At 45.2% G+C, this 16256-nt stretch overlaps 1 protein-coding gene across 1 annotated transcript in view; it reads right to left on the bottom strand.

Annotated features, from left to right (window-relative positions):
- Positions 1-16256, bottom strand: part of TEX14 (testis expressed 14, intercellular bridge forming factor) — a 108667-nt gene that overhangs the window by 26580 nt on the left and 65831 nt on the right. The window contains exons 19-24 of the mRNA XM_056127599.1: positions 15452-15568; positions 13271-13337; positions 7239-7326; positions 3632-3694; positions 1303-1430; positions 550-755 (exon numbers count right to left, since the gene is read on the bottom strand). Of these exons, the coding sequence (XP_055983574.1) occupies positions 550-755; positions 1303-1430; positions 3632-3694; positions 7239-7326; positions 13271-13337; positions 15452-15568 (669 nt within the window). The remainder of the gene's footprint in view (positions 1-549; positions 756-1302; positions 1431-3631; positions 3695-7238; positions 7327-13270; positions 13338-15451; positions 15569-16256) is intronic.

Raw genomic sequence — 16256 nt, 5'->3', positions numbered from 1 at the left:
TGTACCTCATGATGTCTCACTATTAAAAAAATTTAATTAAAAAATTCTCAGGGAAGTAACAAGGAGTAAGTAAAAGGAGCCCCAATAAGCAGAATCAAATCAGAGAAAGAACAATGCAGATAGAGCATCCTAAGCTGTGGCAGAGGTAGCTTCTTTTTTCTCTCTTTTATTTGACTTTTTGTATCATACCTGGAGATGCTCAGGGGTTATTTCTGGCTCTACACTCAAGAATTACTCCTAGCAGTGCTTGGAGAACCATATAGGATGCCGGGGATCGAACCTGGGGCAGCCCTGTGCAAGGCAAACACTCTTCTTGCTGGATTATCATCCAGCCCCCAGAAGCTGCCGGATGTTGCTGAAAGCACCAGGTCCAAGACCCATCTCCAATCTAGACTCCAATCCAGAGGGAGCCCCCGGAAAGCTTGGTGAGGAGTCAGCTCTTTTCTTGCCTTTTTTATCCAAAAATAAATTTGGAGAAATCTTAGCACTCTGGATCTCGGAGGCCTTTGGGCTGCCTCTGTCAGCTGTACCCAGGGCAGGATCACTTACCAGATCAGCCACTCTTGACGGGGGCGCTTTAGAGGAACTAAGAAGGGAACCTAAGCTCTTGGCTTTCTCCTGGACAGTAGCAGATTTATCAGATGAGACTTGAATAGCTTCTTGACTGTTCAAAACTAAAGTAGATCCTGTTTTAACTTGAAATGGAATACTTTCCAGGCAGTCTGCATACTGACTGGCGGTCGAAGAAATTGACTCTGTTGTGGAAAAGAGGACAGTAAGAATCTGAACCCCTGTTATTTAGAAACAAAACCCCCAAACTCTGCTCTTGTACCAGTGATCCTCTAAATTATTAATGAGTAACCACTGATCTAAAACAGCTCCATAAGGTCTGAGGGTCCCCAAACATGGTCAACAACATTAGGCAGGTGTCTTGAACCACAAGTATATTAAAAAGAACGAATACTCAAGGAGAGGAGAGTTGGTACTGCCTGTATGGGATGCTGGGAACACAGAACCAAGCCTAGGCACAAGGCATGGTTCTAAGTTTCTCACTCTAGATATCATAAATTTCCTGCTCTAAATCCAAGAGTACACAGTAGACCCCACACCTGCCTGTCTCTATCACTAAAATGAAAAACCTTCAGGGCAGCTTACCCACACCAGTGCCCCTCCCTGGACATCCACAGGCTTCGCCCCTTCAGCTCTGGGTGGGCAGAAGCCTTCTGCACTGCCTTCAACACTGGTCAGCCCCTTGCCTGGCTTCCTTGAACCAACGACAGTTCCTCTCTCAGTGATAATTACCTGGACTGACTGGAGTGCTGACACTAGTTGGTGCATGGTTTATTTTGGGTGTTTTGCATGAGGTTTCCTTGAAAGAACCATCCTGTTCACAGTTGATACTTGACAGGTCTTGAATGTCTGTCAATGTTCTAAGGATTAAAAATCATACAGTAACTGAAAGATGTTTAGAAAAATCAAACAAGGGATTGGCAGATAGCTCAGGGATCAGGACACATGCCTCGCATACACAAAGACTGGGTTTATTCTGTGGCACTGCTTGAACCCGTGTACCACTGGGTGTAGCCTGGAGGGTCCAAAGCACCATCAGGGAAACCCTTGTGGTCCCCAACACTGCTGAGTCTGAGCAGCACTGAATTATCAGGCTGGAACCTTGAACCATCCAGTCATTCGGCTGAGGATCACCAGGAGTATCCCCCAGACCTCCTGAGCACTACTTGGGAGGCCTCACGTCAAAGAAAAAACTTTGTTTAAATGAAAGAAAAACAAAACTGTATATGCCTGAGAGTGATGATTTTCCTTCTTTTCCCATAGGGGCCACACTTGTCAGTGCTCAGGTCCTCTCAGGTGCTTGGAACCTCGACAAGGTTCAGGGCCTCACGCACTTCAGCAGGTGCACTATCACTTGAGCAATCTCCCTGGCCCCTTGAGAGTGATTTTTTCATTTTAAGTGCCACACCTGGTGGTACTCAGAGGCATTACTCCTGGCTATGTATTCAGGGATCACTCTTGGCAGTGCTCGGAGGGTCATATGGGATTCCAGGGACCAAATGCAGGTTGGCTGCATGCGAGGCAAGTCTTTACCCACAGTACTATCATTTTGGTTCCCAAGGGTTATTTTTCAAATGTGCTCAAGACCTGAGAAATGGCTCAAATGTGAATCCCTATGTTGGCCACCACATGGTCCCCCCAGCACTGTGGGAGGTGGCCCTGGTGGCTAGCAAGCACTGAGTACCACCACACCCAAGCAACGAAGCCATCAAGCACCCACTGCAGGACCCGCATCACCGAGCTGGCCCCCGGCCTCCCAGGCTCTGCTAGAAGTAGCATCTACATACAAACAAGGAATTAAATATGTTCCTAAGAATATAGCTCAGTGGTAGAGGACATGTCCTGCATGTGTGAGGTCTTGCATTTGATTCCCAGCACCACACACACAGGAAAAAAGCTCTTGAAAAAAATCCTTTTTGGCATTATGCCAGAATTAAAAAAAACTCTTCTCAAAAGCGCCTGCCATAGAGGCAGGCAAGGGGTGGGGGATGATGGGAGGGAACCTGGGGACACTGGTGCTGGGAAATGTACTCGTAGAGGGATGGGTGTTGGAACACTGGATGACTGAAATCTAATCATAGACCCCTTTGTAAGGGTATATCTCACAGTGGTTCAATAAAAAAAGTTCAAAAAAATCTCTTTACTCCGAAGAGAAAAAAATACTTCCCCCCAAATTAAAGTGCATATCTGCGCTCCCTCCCTCCCCCAACCTCTCCCTCTCTCACTGCCCCCCTTTCTTCAGCACAAGAGATCAATCCAGGGGCTTCAAACATGCAAGGCAGTGCTCTCCCACTGAGCTACATCCCCAAACCTCTTAAAAGAGATATTAACTTTAGGACTGGAAGAGTTCAAAGAGTTGGAATGCATACTATGGATTAAGGAACACTGGATTCGATCCTCCCTACTACATGGTCCCCTGAATACCACTAGGAGTTACCCCAAGCATTGAGACATGAGTAGCCCCTGAACACCAGAGGAAAAAAAAGGAGTGGGAGGTTAACTTTATGCATATCTCAATCACTCCACTAAAAATAAACTTTCCAAACTTAGTCCTACACTAAGTTCCTCCCCTGCCAGGGAGTTTTTTTCTCTTTTACTTACTTTCCAATAAGCTTTCCTATTTTCTAAAAATAAAAACATATAAACTTTCCATAGATGAAAAGATATATATGTTGAAAACAGATTTAATCTATCTCAAGTATAAATTTATATTATTATCATCACTATTTCCTTCATGTAAGATGCTGTTAATTATAGCTCACACCATCGACTTAATAACAGTGTTTTGGTGAAAGAAAAAACAAGCTCACATTAAATGTTCATAAAAATGACAAGAATGTGGACTTTTATAAACAAGGAAATATTATCCCCCTAAAACCAAGGGTATTCAACATACATCTGTGGATTTTGGGCCACACATGCTCGGGGGCTGGCTCCAGCTCAGTGCTCAAGGGTCACTCCTGGTGGCGCCAGAGACAGAACCCTGGGCTCCCTCCAGCGCTCTGAGCTATCTCCCTAACCCAATACTCAATGTCTTCAAGTAACCCTTTGGTGGCCTCACATGTCTTTCTCTTTTGGTTCCTTTGGTGATTCCCTTAATGTGTCCTCTTTTTCATCTTCAGTACTGTAAAAGATAAAGTGAGAAAATTATGACTCTGCTGACAGTAAAGGACATTATCTTGATTCAAAGGACCAGTTTATGTAACATGAGGTGGCAACAGGAAGAGTCCTAGGACTCAGAAGTAGAAAAGTAGATTCTGGATTCTGTTCCAGGCTCTACTACTGTCTAGTCACATACCCCCAGGCATGTCTGGGCCTTGCTCTGGACCTCAGTTTCATCCCCAGAGAGTACATAAATTCTTTGTTTTTATCACATTCTGGCATGCTCAGGTGCTATCCCTGGCTCTGTGCTTGAGAGACAAGCATATGGGATCACACCCAGGTTGGCTGCATGCAAGGGAAGTGCCAGACCACTGTACTATCTCTCCCGCCTCAAGACAGTGCATAAATTCTAAGGGTCGACCCATCTCAAATCAAATGGTAGAATAATGTGGTAGTTCTTTTTTTTAACTAATTGACATTTTTTTTATTGAGACATCAGTCTCCAATACTACTGGAGTCTGCTTTTACAGCTGCAGAGCCATGACACCCAATCCCCACCAATGGCTAATGATCCTGCCACCATTATCCCCTACTTTCTTCCCCAACCTCTACCCAAACCTCTTAGTCTCAGTTCCCAGTTTTATTGATCATGTCTCGGAGTTTATTTCCAATTAGCTAATTGTCTAATCCCTCCCCACTCTTTCTGTTTTGTAGTTTCTAGGTTACACTCACCAATACTTAGTGGTTACTCCTAGCTGTGCATTCAAGAATTACTCCTGGCAGTGTTGGGGGATCATATGGGATGCTGGGGATTGAACCCCAGTTGGTCGCATACGAGGTAAGCACTCTACCCACTGTACTATCTCTCTGACCATGATACTGTGTTGTTTCTTTATACTCCTTATATCAGTGAGCTCATCTGGTATTTATCATTTACTTTCTGGCTCACTTCAATCAGCATGACACCCTCCAATTGCATCCAAGTTTTGCGAACTGCAAAATTTCAACTTTTCTCATAGTGAGTATTGTGTTTATGTATCACAACTTCTGGCTGTTGTGTTTTATTTCAGTTTTTTGGTTTGGGGTCACAACCAGCTGTGTTCAGGGCTTATTTCTGACTCTGGGCTCAGGAATCACTCCTGGCTGCACTTGTGGACCCATATCCACCATGCAAGGTAAGAACCTTAATCCCTATACTATCCCTCTGGTTCCATATCACAATTTCCCTGTTCACTGGTCTGTTGTTGGGCACTTGGGGTGATTTCAGATCCTGGCTACTGTAGATAACAGTGGAGTATGTAACTGAGGAACTCAATGGAATACATGAACTTTGTTGAGGATGAAGGCTGGAGCAACAGACCTAGTTATGGGGGTCCAAGCAACTAAGAGACAGCTGCCTGATATGCAGAATCAAAACAGGTCAAGAGAAGCTCAATCCCAAAAGGACCTGAGAAATCGCTCAATTGGCTGAGTTTATACTTTGCACACGCAGGAAGCCCAAGCACCTCATGGTAACCCCATGTACCATCATATTTGGCCCAAAAAGCAAACCAAAAAAGAACATGATATAAAATACAAACTTGGCCATTTCTATTTTAACCAATTTTTAGAATTCAATTTTAATATTTATTGATTAGAAGCTGGTCCCATGCTAAATCTCTCCAAATGCTTTAAAATTTTTAACTGTTGTATCAATCCTGTGGGAGCAACAGTATAAAGGGAAGATTACAGATTTTGGTCGAAGAACAGTACAGTGGGTAAGGTGCTTGCCTGGCATGCAGCTGACCCCAATTCAATCCCAAGAATTTCATATGCTCCTCCAACCCTGCCAGGAGTTAACCCCTGAGCACCGCTGGGCATGGCCCACCAAAAGAAGAAATAAAATGGATTTATTAGGTGAGTTAATGCTTTATTAATTTTGTTTACTAAAATGTTTATTTCTCCTTCTAAACACATAATAGGGCAACCCTTTTTGAGTCTCCCAATTACGGAAATTTCCATGATTTATTTTAACCATTGAGATGCTATACAAAGTAATGTGTATGACTTCGGGGCCAGAAACTTTAAAAGTCATGGTAAAATTAACCATGTCCCCTTTTCTTCTCCCTCAGCAATCAAGCACTGTAGCACTGTCCTCCCACTGTTCATCAATTTGCTCAAGCGGGCCCAGTAACGTCTCCACTGTGAAACTTGTTGTTACTGCGTTTGGCATATCCAATACGTCACAGGGAGCTTGCCAGGCTCTGCTGTGAGGGTGAGATACTTTCAGAGGCTTGCCAGGCTCTCCAAGAGGGGCGGAGGAATCAAACCCAGCTTAGTCGGGCCAGCCGCGCACAAGGCAAATGCCCTACCACTGTGCTATTGCTCCAGCAATGGTTTTGACAATTACTTGGCAAAAATATGGCACTACAATCCAATACAAAGGACCTGGAAGTACAACTAACACACATTGTACTGAGTATGACACTGCTGAGAATATGGAAGCGGGGGAGAATTCTGGCCTCAGGACAAATACCGGAAAACAATCTCACCTGGACACAAGAAACTTTTTAAAAAAATAATTCTGGCCACACCAAGTGATGCCCAGGGCTTCTCCTGGCTCTGTGTTCAGAGGTTCATGTGGGGTCCAAGGCAAGAGCATGAGCTGGTGTGCTTGGCCCGGAACAATATCTGAACTCTTCAGCTTATCCAGAGGTCGATCCAAGCTACTTAAAACAAAACCCCTCAGCCTTCTCCAGTCTCACCAACTGTCACAGCGTCAGCAATCAGCAATCAAAGCAATCAAAGATGTCAGCAATCAAAGATGCACAAAATGCATGTCTCATACCAGCATGGATCTCATTCAGCCATGATCAACCCAAGAGGTCTATGAAGTATAAACAAATAAAAAAGACTTCTTGTTCTGAACCCTAAAACTTAGGGTTGGTTTGTGGGGTTACAAAACCTAGCCTACCTTGACTGATACAGTACCTCATAGCCCTGTGTTCTCAGAAAAAAAGACTTAACACTACCTGAATTTTGCTTTTGTTATTGGTGAATTGGAGATATCAATCTGTGTGTTTCAAAAGCTAACTTTAGCTTCCAAGATCAGAAGAGATTGGGCGCGTTCAGGGTGGTATGACTGTAGACCAGAAATTAAATTTGGTGGTTTTTTTGTTTTTCTTTTTGGGTCACACCCAGCAATGCACAGGGGTTACTCCTGGTTCTGCATTCAGGAATTACTCCTGGTGGTGCTCAGGGGACCATATGGGATGCTGAGAAATTAAATTTGGGAAAATAGAGGCCTGACATATGGCAGCTGCTAAGGAAACACTGGCTATAATTATTATAGATAAGGAAAATGAGGCCCAGAGAGGGGTAAATTGACAGTTATTGTGCCAGGTACTTAACATCTATAATTACTATTTCTGAAGGAGGGGGGGGTCTGCCCAAGCAGTGTTTAGGATGTGTTGGGGCCAGCAATTCTAGGTTAACTGGGCCTGATGGTTAAATGCTAGAGCCGGGTGTGGCCCAAATACCTGCTCCCCCCCAAAGATGATGGTAATAATAACAGTAATAATACATACCTTCGTATTTGTGCTGATTGGAATTGAGACTTGGTCCAAACCTCAGAATTCTTTTCAACACTTTTTCTCACAGGGAACTTTTTTTCACCTGAGAGAATAAAGCAAATGTCGTTGAACTAAGTTTTTGCCAAACCAGATTGTTATTTTCGTTCCCTAGAATTTCCGTTGGTCTGGTTGAGAATAAAAATTAATTTGGATAAACAAAGTGTTTCCCTAATTGGGTTTGGATGGAGTAGATAGAGTACTGTATAGAGGTTTTTTCTCTGAAAGTTTATTTTCCTTTCTCAGAGGGGAGTACTATATTCTGCCACTCATAGTACAATTAAGCCATTTACTGGTCTTTCAATTATAGCTGCAGTAATTTCTGCACACAAATGTTGTTTTGTTTTGTATTTTTTTCAGGAAGGCAAACTGACCTCGTTCCTGTCAATAGACACCAGGGGGCGCTGAAACCAAGAACTGTTTGTTCCCAGATTTCAGATAGAAAAGACCATTAGCCGGATGTTGCCCAACTGCTGTCTCTTGGCCAACACACACCAAAGAGTGAGGGCGAGTGTTAAGAACTAAGGACCTAATTCAACTCTTTCCCATTCTCTTTGGCATCAATGCTATTCTGTTCCAATTCCAGTAAGAAAAGATACCCTAGGGAAGTCAAGGCTGACATCTATTTTCCTTTCCTCTAATCTATTGCTCTGATTTACAGATACGCAGACAGACAAAGCAGTCAGCCCGGCTGGCAAAAAAAGTCATGACCCCTTCCTTATGCCTGGTGGGAAATGGAGAAGACCTCCAGAGCAGTTTCATCAACCCCACCAGTGGGGCAAGTACTGGGGTTCTTCCTGAGATCCCCTTCAAATGCTGACACAGCACGAGCACCTAGGAAGCATTAAGGAATTTCTAGTATGTATGACTCTGAGCTAGAAGAGAAATTAGAAATGCGCAAGTAGGCTCCTCTCAGTGATCTACCCCAGCAGTGCTCCGTTAACTCCATACGGTGTGTTGGGGACAGAACACACAAGCACTTTACCTGCTGTACTATCTTTCTGGAAGGCTCCCTTTCCCTTATATAAGAAAAAGGGGCCCCGGGGTGAAATGACTTGCCCAAAGTCATACAGAAAAGTCAGTTGGTTTTTAACGGCACTTAGAACACAGCACATGTCCCAATGTATCCACAATGGAGGAAATCTATATCAGAGCCTATGTGGGAAGGGAAGTACAGAAAGGCTGGGGGGAAAAAGTTGAAATCAGTCCTCTCTCATATGCTTCAGAAGTCTGTACTAAATTAGGCTGATTTTCTGACTTGCCTTCCTATAATCTCTCCATTCCACTCAACTTTCTTCCAGACCCAAATGAAATAGCCACATAAAGGCCACACAGAAAGTGATTGCAGGAAGTAACTGTGCAGAAAGAGGTAGGTAATCGAATATCCAGGTCTGGAGACTCTTTTAAATTCCCTGAAAATTTAACTATTTACCTAAAAGATTACAAAGGAAAACTGGGGCTGGGGCCAGAGAAATAGTGTAGTGGCTAGGATACTTGCCTAGCACATGGCTGACCCAGGTTTCATCTACATTCCCTCCATATGGTCCCCCAAACCCTGCCAGGACTTATATGGGAGCATAGAGCTAGGAGTAAGTCCTGAACACCTCCAGCTGTGTTCCCAAAATTTAAAAAATTGAAATTAAAATAATGCAGCCAGAGGGTATGGTGCCGCCAGCAGGTCATCCTGTACCTGCGGGGTGAGTGCATCAGCAGCCTGGTGGTGCCTTCAGACTTCCAGATACTCCAAAATTGCTGTTGTGCCTTTGGCCAGATCCCAATAACTTGGGATCAAGTTTACCAAGAAAGTAACTGGCCAAAAGTTAGATATGTGGGAGACACACCCACAAAACACCTCCGGCTCAGCTATATAATTGGAAGCATGTCCTCTCTGGTTCCTGTTCAAATTGCTTAATGGCCATGATCTCAGAGACTCTCGGAACCCAGAAGCTTTCGGCAGAAATGCGTCCAGTCCCTGCAGTTGGTTACCCATGCCAGGCCACCCCAGGGGGGAAAGGGTGCTGTCCCTCTGCCTGCTCCCTCTTGGCGGCTTGGTGGCCACCATCCTCCAGAGGCCATTGGACAGTCAGGTTTGGGCCCACAGTGATGAGACACGTGGGGCCTCACGGGATGAGGGTGGAGCTGGCCCTTTCCTCTCTGCCCCAACGAGACCCCGAGTTGCCAGCCACAAACGACCTCTCTGGCTCCTGATCAAGCTGCTTAACAGCCATGATCCAAGAGATTTAGAAACAAATCTCGGAACCCAGTGGCTTTTGGCAGAAATCCTTCCAGATTCAATTGTTAAAATTTCTGAATTCCAAAATCGCGCGGCCACTACTGCAGCTGCATGACATCATAGGTTATTCATAACCAGCAATAGAAAACAAATTGTCTATGGTTGCCTTTTTGGCAGATCTGAGTGTTGGGGTAAAATCCCAAATAATAACAGTGGGTCTAGGGGCTGGAGTGATAGTACAGTGGGTGGGGCATTTGCCTTGCATGCGGCCGACCCAGGTTCGATTCCCAGCATCCCATATGGTCCCCCAAGCACTGCCAGGAGTAATTACTAAGTGCATGAGCCAGGAGTAACCCCTATGCAACACCAGGTGTGACCAAAAAAAAAAAAAAATAATAATGGTGGGTCTGGTGTCAAAATATCGAATGTAATCAAGGCAGAGAGAGAGAGAGAGAGAGAGAGAGTAATTTGGAAATCATCTACCCCACAGGTAGGGGGAGTGTGGGGGATGGGGGTATACTGGGGTTTTTGGTGGTGGAAAATGGGCACTGGTGAAGGGACGGGTGATTCATCATTGTATGACTGAGACTTAAACCCAAAAGCTTTGTAACTGCTCTCATGGTGATTCAAGAAATAAATTTATAAAAAAGGGAAAAAAAAAGGTGGACTTCACGCCCAGTTCAATCAGCCTAATCAATGGCTGAATAATTATCCATACTACTACATTAAAAAAAAGGTATGTGAGAGACACTCCCACAAATCACCTCCAGCTCAGCTATGTAAGCTCATTTATTGGCCTTATTTCAGAGACCCATAAATCTCAAACGAGGGGACGGAGTGATAGTATAGTGGGTAGGGCGTTTGCCTTGCACACAGCCGACCTGGATTCGATCCCTGGCATCCCATATGGTCCCCCATGCACCGCCAGGAGTAATTCCTGAGTGCAGAGCCAGGAATAACCCCTGAGCATTCTCGATATGACCCAAAAAGAAAAAAAAATATATTGCAAAAGATCAAAAGACACAGTTAGGGCCAGTAACATGGAGGTAGGTGGGAACCCGTGACTGAGATCTCCAAGCCCACTCAGATCGGGACTGGGCCTCCTCCCCCCAGTTCCCCAGTTTTCTAGTAGCTTGGCAGTCACACCCACAAACTGCCCCCAGCGCCATGTAATCTCATCAACAGTCATCAAAGATTCAAAGACTATAAACTAAAGCTCCCAAGAGAGTACTGCAGAATGTCCTGACCCTGCGTCAGGCTGTCCTCACCACAGGGCACCTCAGACGGGGGCAGGCTGAGTTTCCCTCCCTGCCCCAAGCAGAGCCAAGCAACTGAAAACCTCCAGAACCCAATTGCCGCCATGCCCAAGGCTACTCTACACACAGTCAGACAAGCCTCACCCAAGAGAGAATGAGCCTCAGCCAAGACAGGATGAACCTCACCAGAGAGCGGTCTGGCAGGAAAACCCAGTTATGCAGGAACCTGTGACTGAGATATCCAAGTCTGCTTGGATCAGGACTGGGCCTCCTCCCCCCAGCTCCCTAGTTTTCCAGAAACTTGGCAGTCACACCCACAAACCGCCCCCAGAGCCATGTAATCTCATCAATGGCCAAGACCCAGAAACTATAAACTAAAGCTCCTGGAAGAGAATGACACAGAATTTCCTGGACATTATATTCTATCCATAACAAGCAATACAAAATAAATCACCTAGCATTGCCTTTTTGGCAGGTTTGAGTGGCGGCGAGACTGGTGTTGAAATAACAAATGTAACCGAAGTAGAGAGAGTATGGGGGAAATTGTCTGCCACACAGGCAGGGGAAGGGTTGGAGCGGTGGTGGGGGGAGGGAATACTGGGGATTTTGGTGGTGGAAAATGTGCACTAGTGAAGGGATGGGTGTTTGATGATTTTATGACCTAAGCTCAAACATGAAAGCTTTGTAACTGTATCTCACGGTGAATCAAAAAAAAAGGGGGTGGAGGGAGATAATAATAAAACTAACATTCAGAATAAGAAAAAGTAACGTGGAGTTCATACCCAATTCAATCAGCTTAATCAATGGCTGAATAAATATCAGGACTCCCATATTATTAAAAAAAAATAGTGAGGCTGGAGCGACAGTACAGCAGGTAGGGCATTTGCCTTGCACGTGGTTCAATTCCTGGGATCCATATGGTCCCCTGAGCATCGCCAGGAGTGATTCCTGAGGGCAGAGTCAGGAGTAACCCCTGAGTCTTGCCAGGTGTGACCAAAAATATAAATAAATAAAATAAAAATAGTGGGTCAAAAGTGATAGTAGAGCAAGTAGGGTGTGTGCCTTGCACACGGCTGCCCCAGGTTCGATCTTCAGCATCACATATGACCATAGCACCACCAGGAGCGATCCCTAACTACAGGGCCAGAGGTTAGCCCTGAGCACTGTAAGAATAATAAGAAAACAACAACAAGAAGAAAATAAAGTGAGAGCTGTCCCACACCTTAAAAAAATAAAAGTGAGGGCTGGAGCGATAGCACAGCAGGTAGGGCATTTGCCTTGCACGCGGCCGACCTGGATTCGATCCCCGGCACCCCATATGGTCCCCCGAGCACCGCCAGGAGTAATTCCTGAGTTCATGAACCAGGAGTAACCCCTGTGCATCACCGGGTGTGACCCAAAAAAAAAAGTGAATGGTTTTTCTTTCATTTTTATTTTTGTTTTTGAGGTCATACTTGGCAGTGCTTGGAAACTACTCACAGATAAGTGCTCTGAGGGTTACTTTCAAAGGTGTTCACCATGTGTTGCCAGGGATAAAATCTGGGCCTCCAGCATGCAAAACCTGCACACTAGTCTTTGAGCTGTCTCCCAAACCCCACAGTTGACAATGGTTTTTTTTTTCTTTTTCTTTTTCTTTTTTTTTTTTTGCTTTCTGAGTCACACCTGGTGATGCTCAGGGGTTACTCCTGGGTTTGCACTCAGGAATTACTCCTGGAGGTGCTTAGGAGACCATATGGGATGCCAGGGATTGAATCAGGGTCAGCTGCATGCAAGGTAAACGCCCTACCCGCTGTACTGTCTCCCAAACCCCATTGTGTGCAGTTTTTAAATTTTCTCTATCAGAATGTTCCACATATTTTATCTTGTGCTACACTGTGCTGTTAATTCTATGTAAACTTTCCAGTAAAAACAAACAAACAAACAAACAAAGTTGCAAAGTTATATAGAATCCAAAGCTCCAAGGGAAGAATATTGATTCAGTACTGTTAGCTGTTATTAATTCTTTGCTAAGGGGCCAGAGAGATAGCACAGCTGGTAAAGCACTTGCCTTGCATGCAGTCAAGCCTGATTCAATCCCTGGTACCCTGTATGGTCTCTGGAGCAATGACAGGTGCTATTCCTGAGTGCAGAACCAGGAGTAATCCCTTAGCATCGCCAGCATGGCCCCACCCCACAAAAGGAAAATAAAACACCTCTTTGCTAAGATGCTAGCCAAAAAACTGCAACAAGGAGCCTGAAATCTCATGAAAGACTAGAGGGGGAAATGAAGTCATCACTAACACATACTTGAAGAATTCGAGGGGAAGTACAGTAACATGATGAGTGGATGAGCTCTGAGGGGCATGGGATTCTTTCTAACGAGGGGAAACCCCGAGGTCTTGGCTTTCTCATCTGCACTGAAAGGCCGGATGGGATCATTCAGGATTGTTCTAGAGATAAACATCTGTGATCAATACAAAGATAGAAGCAGTGCAGGGGAGTCTGCCCGGATGGTTTATTACCAGAAGCTTGAGTTTGGGTAAATGCATCCTGTGTTCCTTTAAAGCTCTCTTCTATGGGGCTTGAAGTCTAGAAAAGATAGACAGAGAAAAGAAATTCACTGGAGATATACATGTCATCAAAAGGTCAATTCCTTCATGCTCTTTTTCATTGTTCCTTTTGAGTCACACCCAGCAATCCTTGGGGGCTACTCCCAGGATCATGCTGGGGGAGCGAAAACTGGGGATCCCAGCATGCAAAACATTCACTTCAGCCCTCCTAGTTAGCTCCCTGGCCCCTCCTTCATGTTCTTAAACCATTAAAACTTTGGGACCCAGGATTTAGTGCATGCTTCAAATATATGAAGCCCAGAGTCCCACCCCTGACCCAAACACAAGAAACTCCAACAACACAAGATTGGAAAAGCTCCTTAAGGTTCCTGCTGTTATATTTTATTTAGTAGAAAGGGGCATATTAGGCCACACCCAAAAGTGCTCAGCGTTTGCTCCCAGGTGTTCTCAGGGGACCGTGTGGTCCCAAGACCCACCCCTGAAAGCATCTGCGCAGCTCTTTCTCTCTCCAGTTCCTGAATCTTTTATAGAACTGCTTTGAAGACATTAAGAACTTATTAGGGGCAGAGAGGTAGTATAGAGATGGTAAGGAATATGCCTTGCACCCAGTTGACCTGCGTTTGATCCCTGGCACCCTATATGACCCCCTGGGCATTGCCAGGAGTAATATCTAAGTGCCGCTCCAGGAGTAACCCCAGAACACTTCCAGGCATGGCCCAAAGAACAAACAAACCAAAAAAAATTAACCTAAAAAAGTGGAAAACCGGGGCCAGAGAAACAGCACAGATGGGAAGGCACTTGCTTGGCCTGTAGCCCATCCCATATCGGTCCCCAGCACCTTATATGATCCCCAAGCGCTTCCAGGAGGGATCCCTGAGCACAGGGTAAGGAGTAAATTCTGAGCACTGTTGGGTGTAACCTCCCTCCAAAACCAAAAAATTATAAAAACAAAAGGAAAACTGGGGGCAAGAGAGATAATTTAACAGGCTGAAACACATACTTTGCATGCAGGAGGCCTGGGTTTGATTCTTAGAACCTCACGGCTCCCTAAGCACCAGCAGGACCAGTCCTGAGCACCAAATGGGAGTATCCCCTGAGCACATGTGGCCCCAAAGTAAGATAAATAAAACTGGAAAACTGGGTGCTAAAAGACTGTCCAAAGGGCTAGAGGGCCAGAGCACATCTTTGCATGCAGGAGCCCCGGTTCTATCTCTGGCACTATCATGAGTGAGCCCCAAGCCCCACATCAGGGGAGGTCACTAAGTGGTCAGGTGTGGCAAAACAACCAACCAACAAACAAACAAAAAACTCTGAGTTTTCAGAAGCACAGACAAAGGAAAAGTATACTTTATTTGTGCAATGCCAGGGATAGAATCCAGGGCCTCAGACATGCACGGCATGTGCTGTACACTTAGCCAAACCTCAGCCCTGAAGAAGGAGGATGGGAGACAGCTCTCCTGAAGGCTTGCCTCAAATCCTGGCTCTCCCACCACTGCTGGCAGATTAGGGCTAATTCTCTGTATCTGCAGATCACTAGCTCTCTATAAAGAAGAGAACTTCTCTTCCCCACAGAAGAAGCTAATTAGGCGCCACGAAGAAAAGGTCTTTGAAAAAACAAAGACAGTTCAATGGGTAAAGCACTTCTTTTGCACGTCAATCTGGGTGTGATCATCCCTAGCACTACTTATGTTCCCAAAAGCCCCACCAGGAGTAAGCCCTGAGCATAGCCAGGTATAAAAGAAAAAAAGAAAAGAAAGAGAAAAGGAAAAAAAAGTGCTATATGATCTGTCATTCTCAAAAAAAAAAAATCTTACTTTCCCACTGGTTTTTCCAAACATGTACCAGTTAGGCCGGAGCAATAGTATAACAGGTAAAGGCAATTGCCTTGCACGCAGCTGACCCGCATTTGATCACTGGCATTCCATACAGTTCCTCAGCCACCACCGAAAGTGATCTCTGAGTGCAGACCCAAGAGTAACCCCTGAACATCACAGGGTGTGGTCCCACCCCACCAAAAAATAAACACATACCAGTATAAGTTAATGTTTGTAGAATTTTCTCAATAGAAACAACTTTACAGGGTTCACGAAGAAGGCTTAAAAATATATACTTTACCCTGGCTGTGATTTTTACCTCCAGAGCCATGTTTTGTTGAGCAGTCAAAGAGTAAAAATATTCATGCTCTGGAGTTAAAAAATCCATCATTTCCTCCAACGGCTCTGGCGAATGAGATGACTGCAAAGATGGGTCCTATTAACAACATAGGAAATCACTTTTAAGTGGATGTTCACTGTAAGAAAAGCTCTTTCTGGCAAGAGGCAGTGTCAGTAACAGTGCTACCCACAGTCACGCTCCCCCTGAGAGGTTCCTCCCTGCTTATTTGGAAGCCCCCTTCCTGAGCAAACGGAGAATGGCCCGGAGCCTGTACTCAGAGAGGACAGCCCTGAGCCTCACAGACCTATCTGCCCCATGGGTTGGGAGTCTGGTGCAGGCCAGGATCAGCACCCTTTCTGCTCGGAAATTCTCAGAACAGAGAAGGGCTCTAGACAACAAGTAGAGACTATATGTAGACACCCCAAATGTCAAGGGCATGGCCCATGTGCTGGTACCATCATCCAGATGAGCACGCTGAGCTGCTCAGAACTGGAGAGTCCCTTGGGTTTCCTACCGGGGGTGGGGGGTCACATCTGGTGATATTCTGGATGATATCCCTAGCTTTAGGTTCAGGAGTCACTCCTGGCAGTGCTGGGGGGACCATATGCAGTGCTAAGAATCAAAAGAGTCAGTGGTATGCAAGGCAAATAACTTAATTCCTGTACTATTTCTCCTGTCTCAGTGATCCGGTTCAAAGAAACTGTATGTGGCCTTGTACATTGCTGAACCAGGTTGAATCCCTGGCATCCCATACAATCCCGCCCACACTACCAGGAATAATTCC

Source organism: Sorex fumeus, unplaced genomic scaffold (assembly GCF_029834395.1).
Source record: "Sorex fumeus unplaced genomic scaffold, SorFum_2.1 ptg000063l, whole genome shotgun sequence".
NCBI classification, from domain to species: domain Eukaryota; kingdom Metazoa; phylum Chordata; class Mammalia; order Eulipotyphla; family Soricidae; genus Sorex; species Sorex fumeus.
This window is presented reverse-complemented; position numbering and strand designations above follow the sequence as displayed.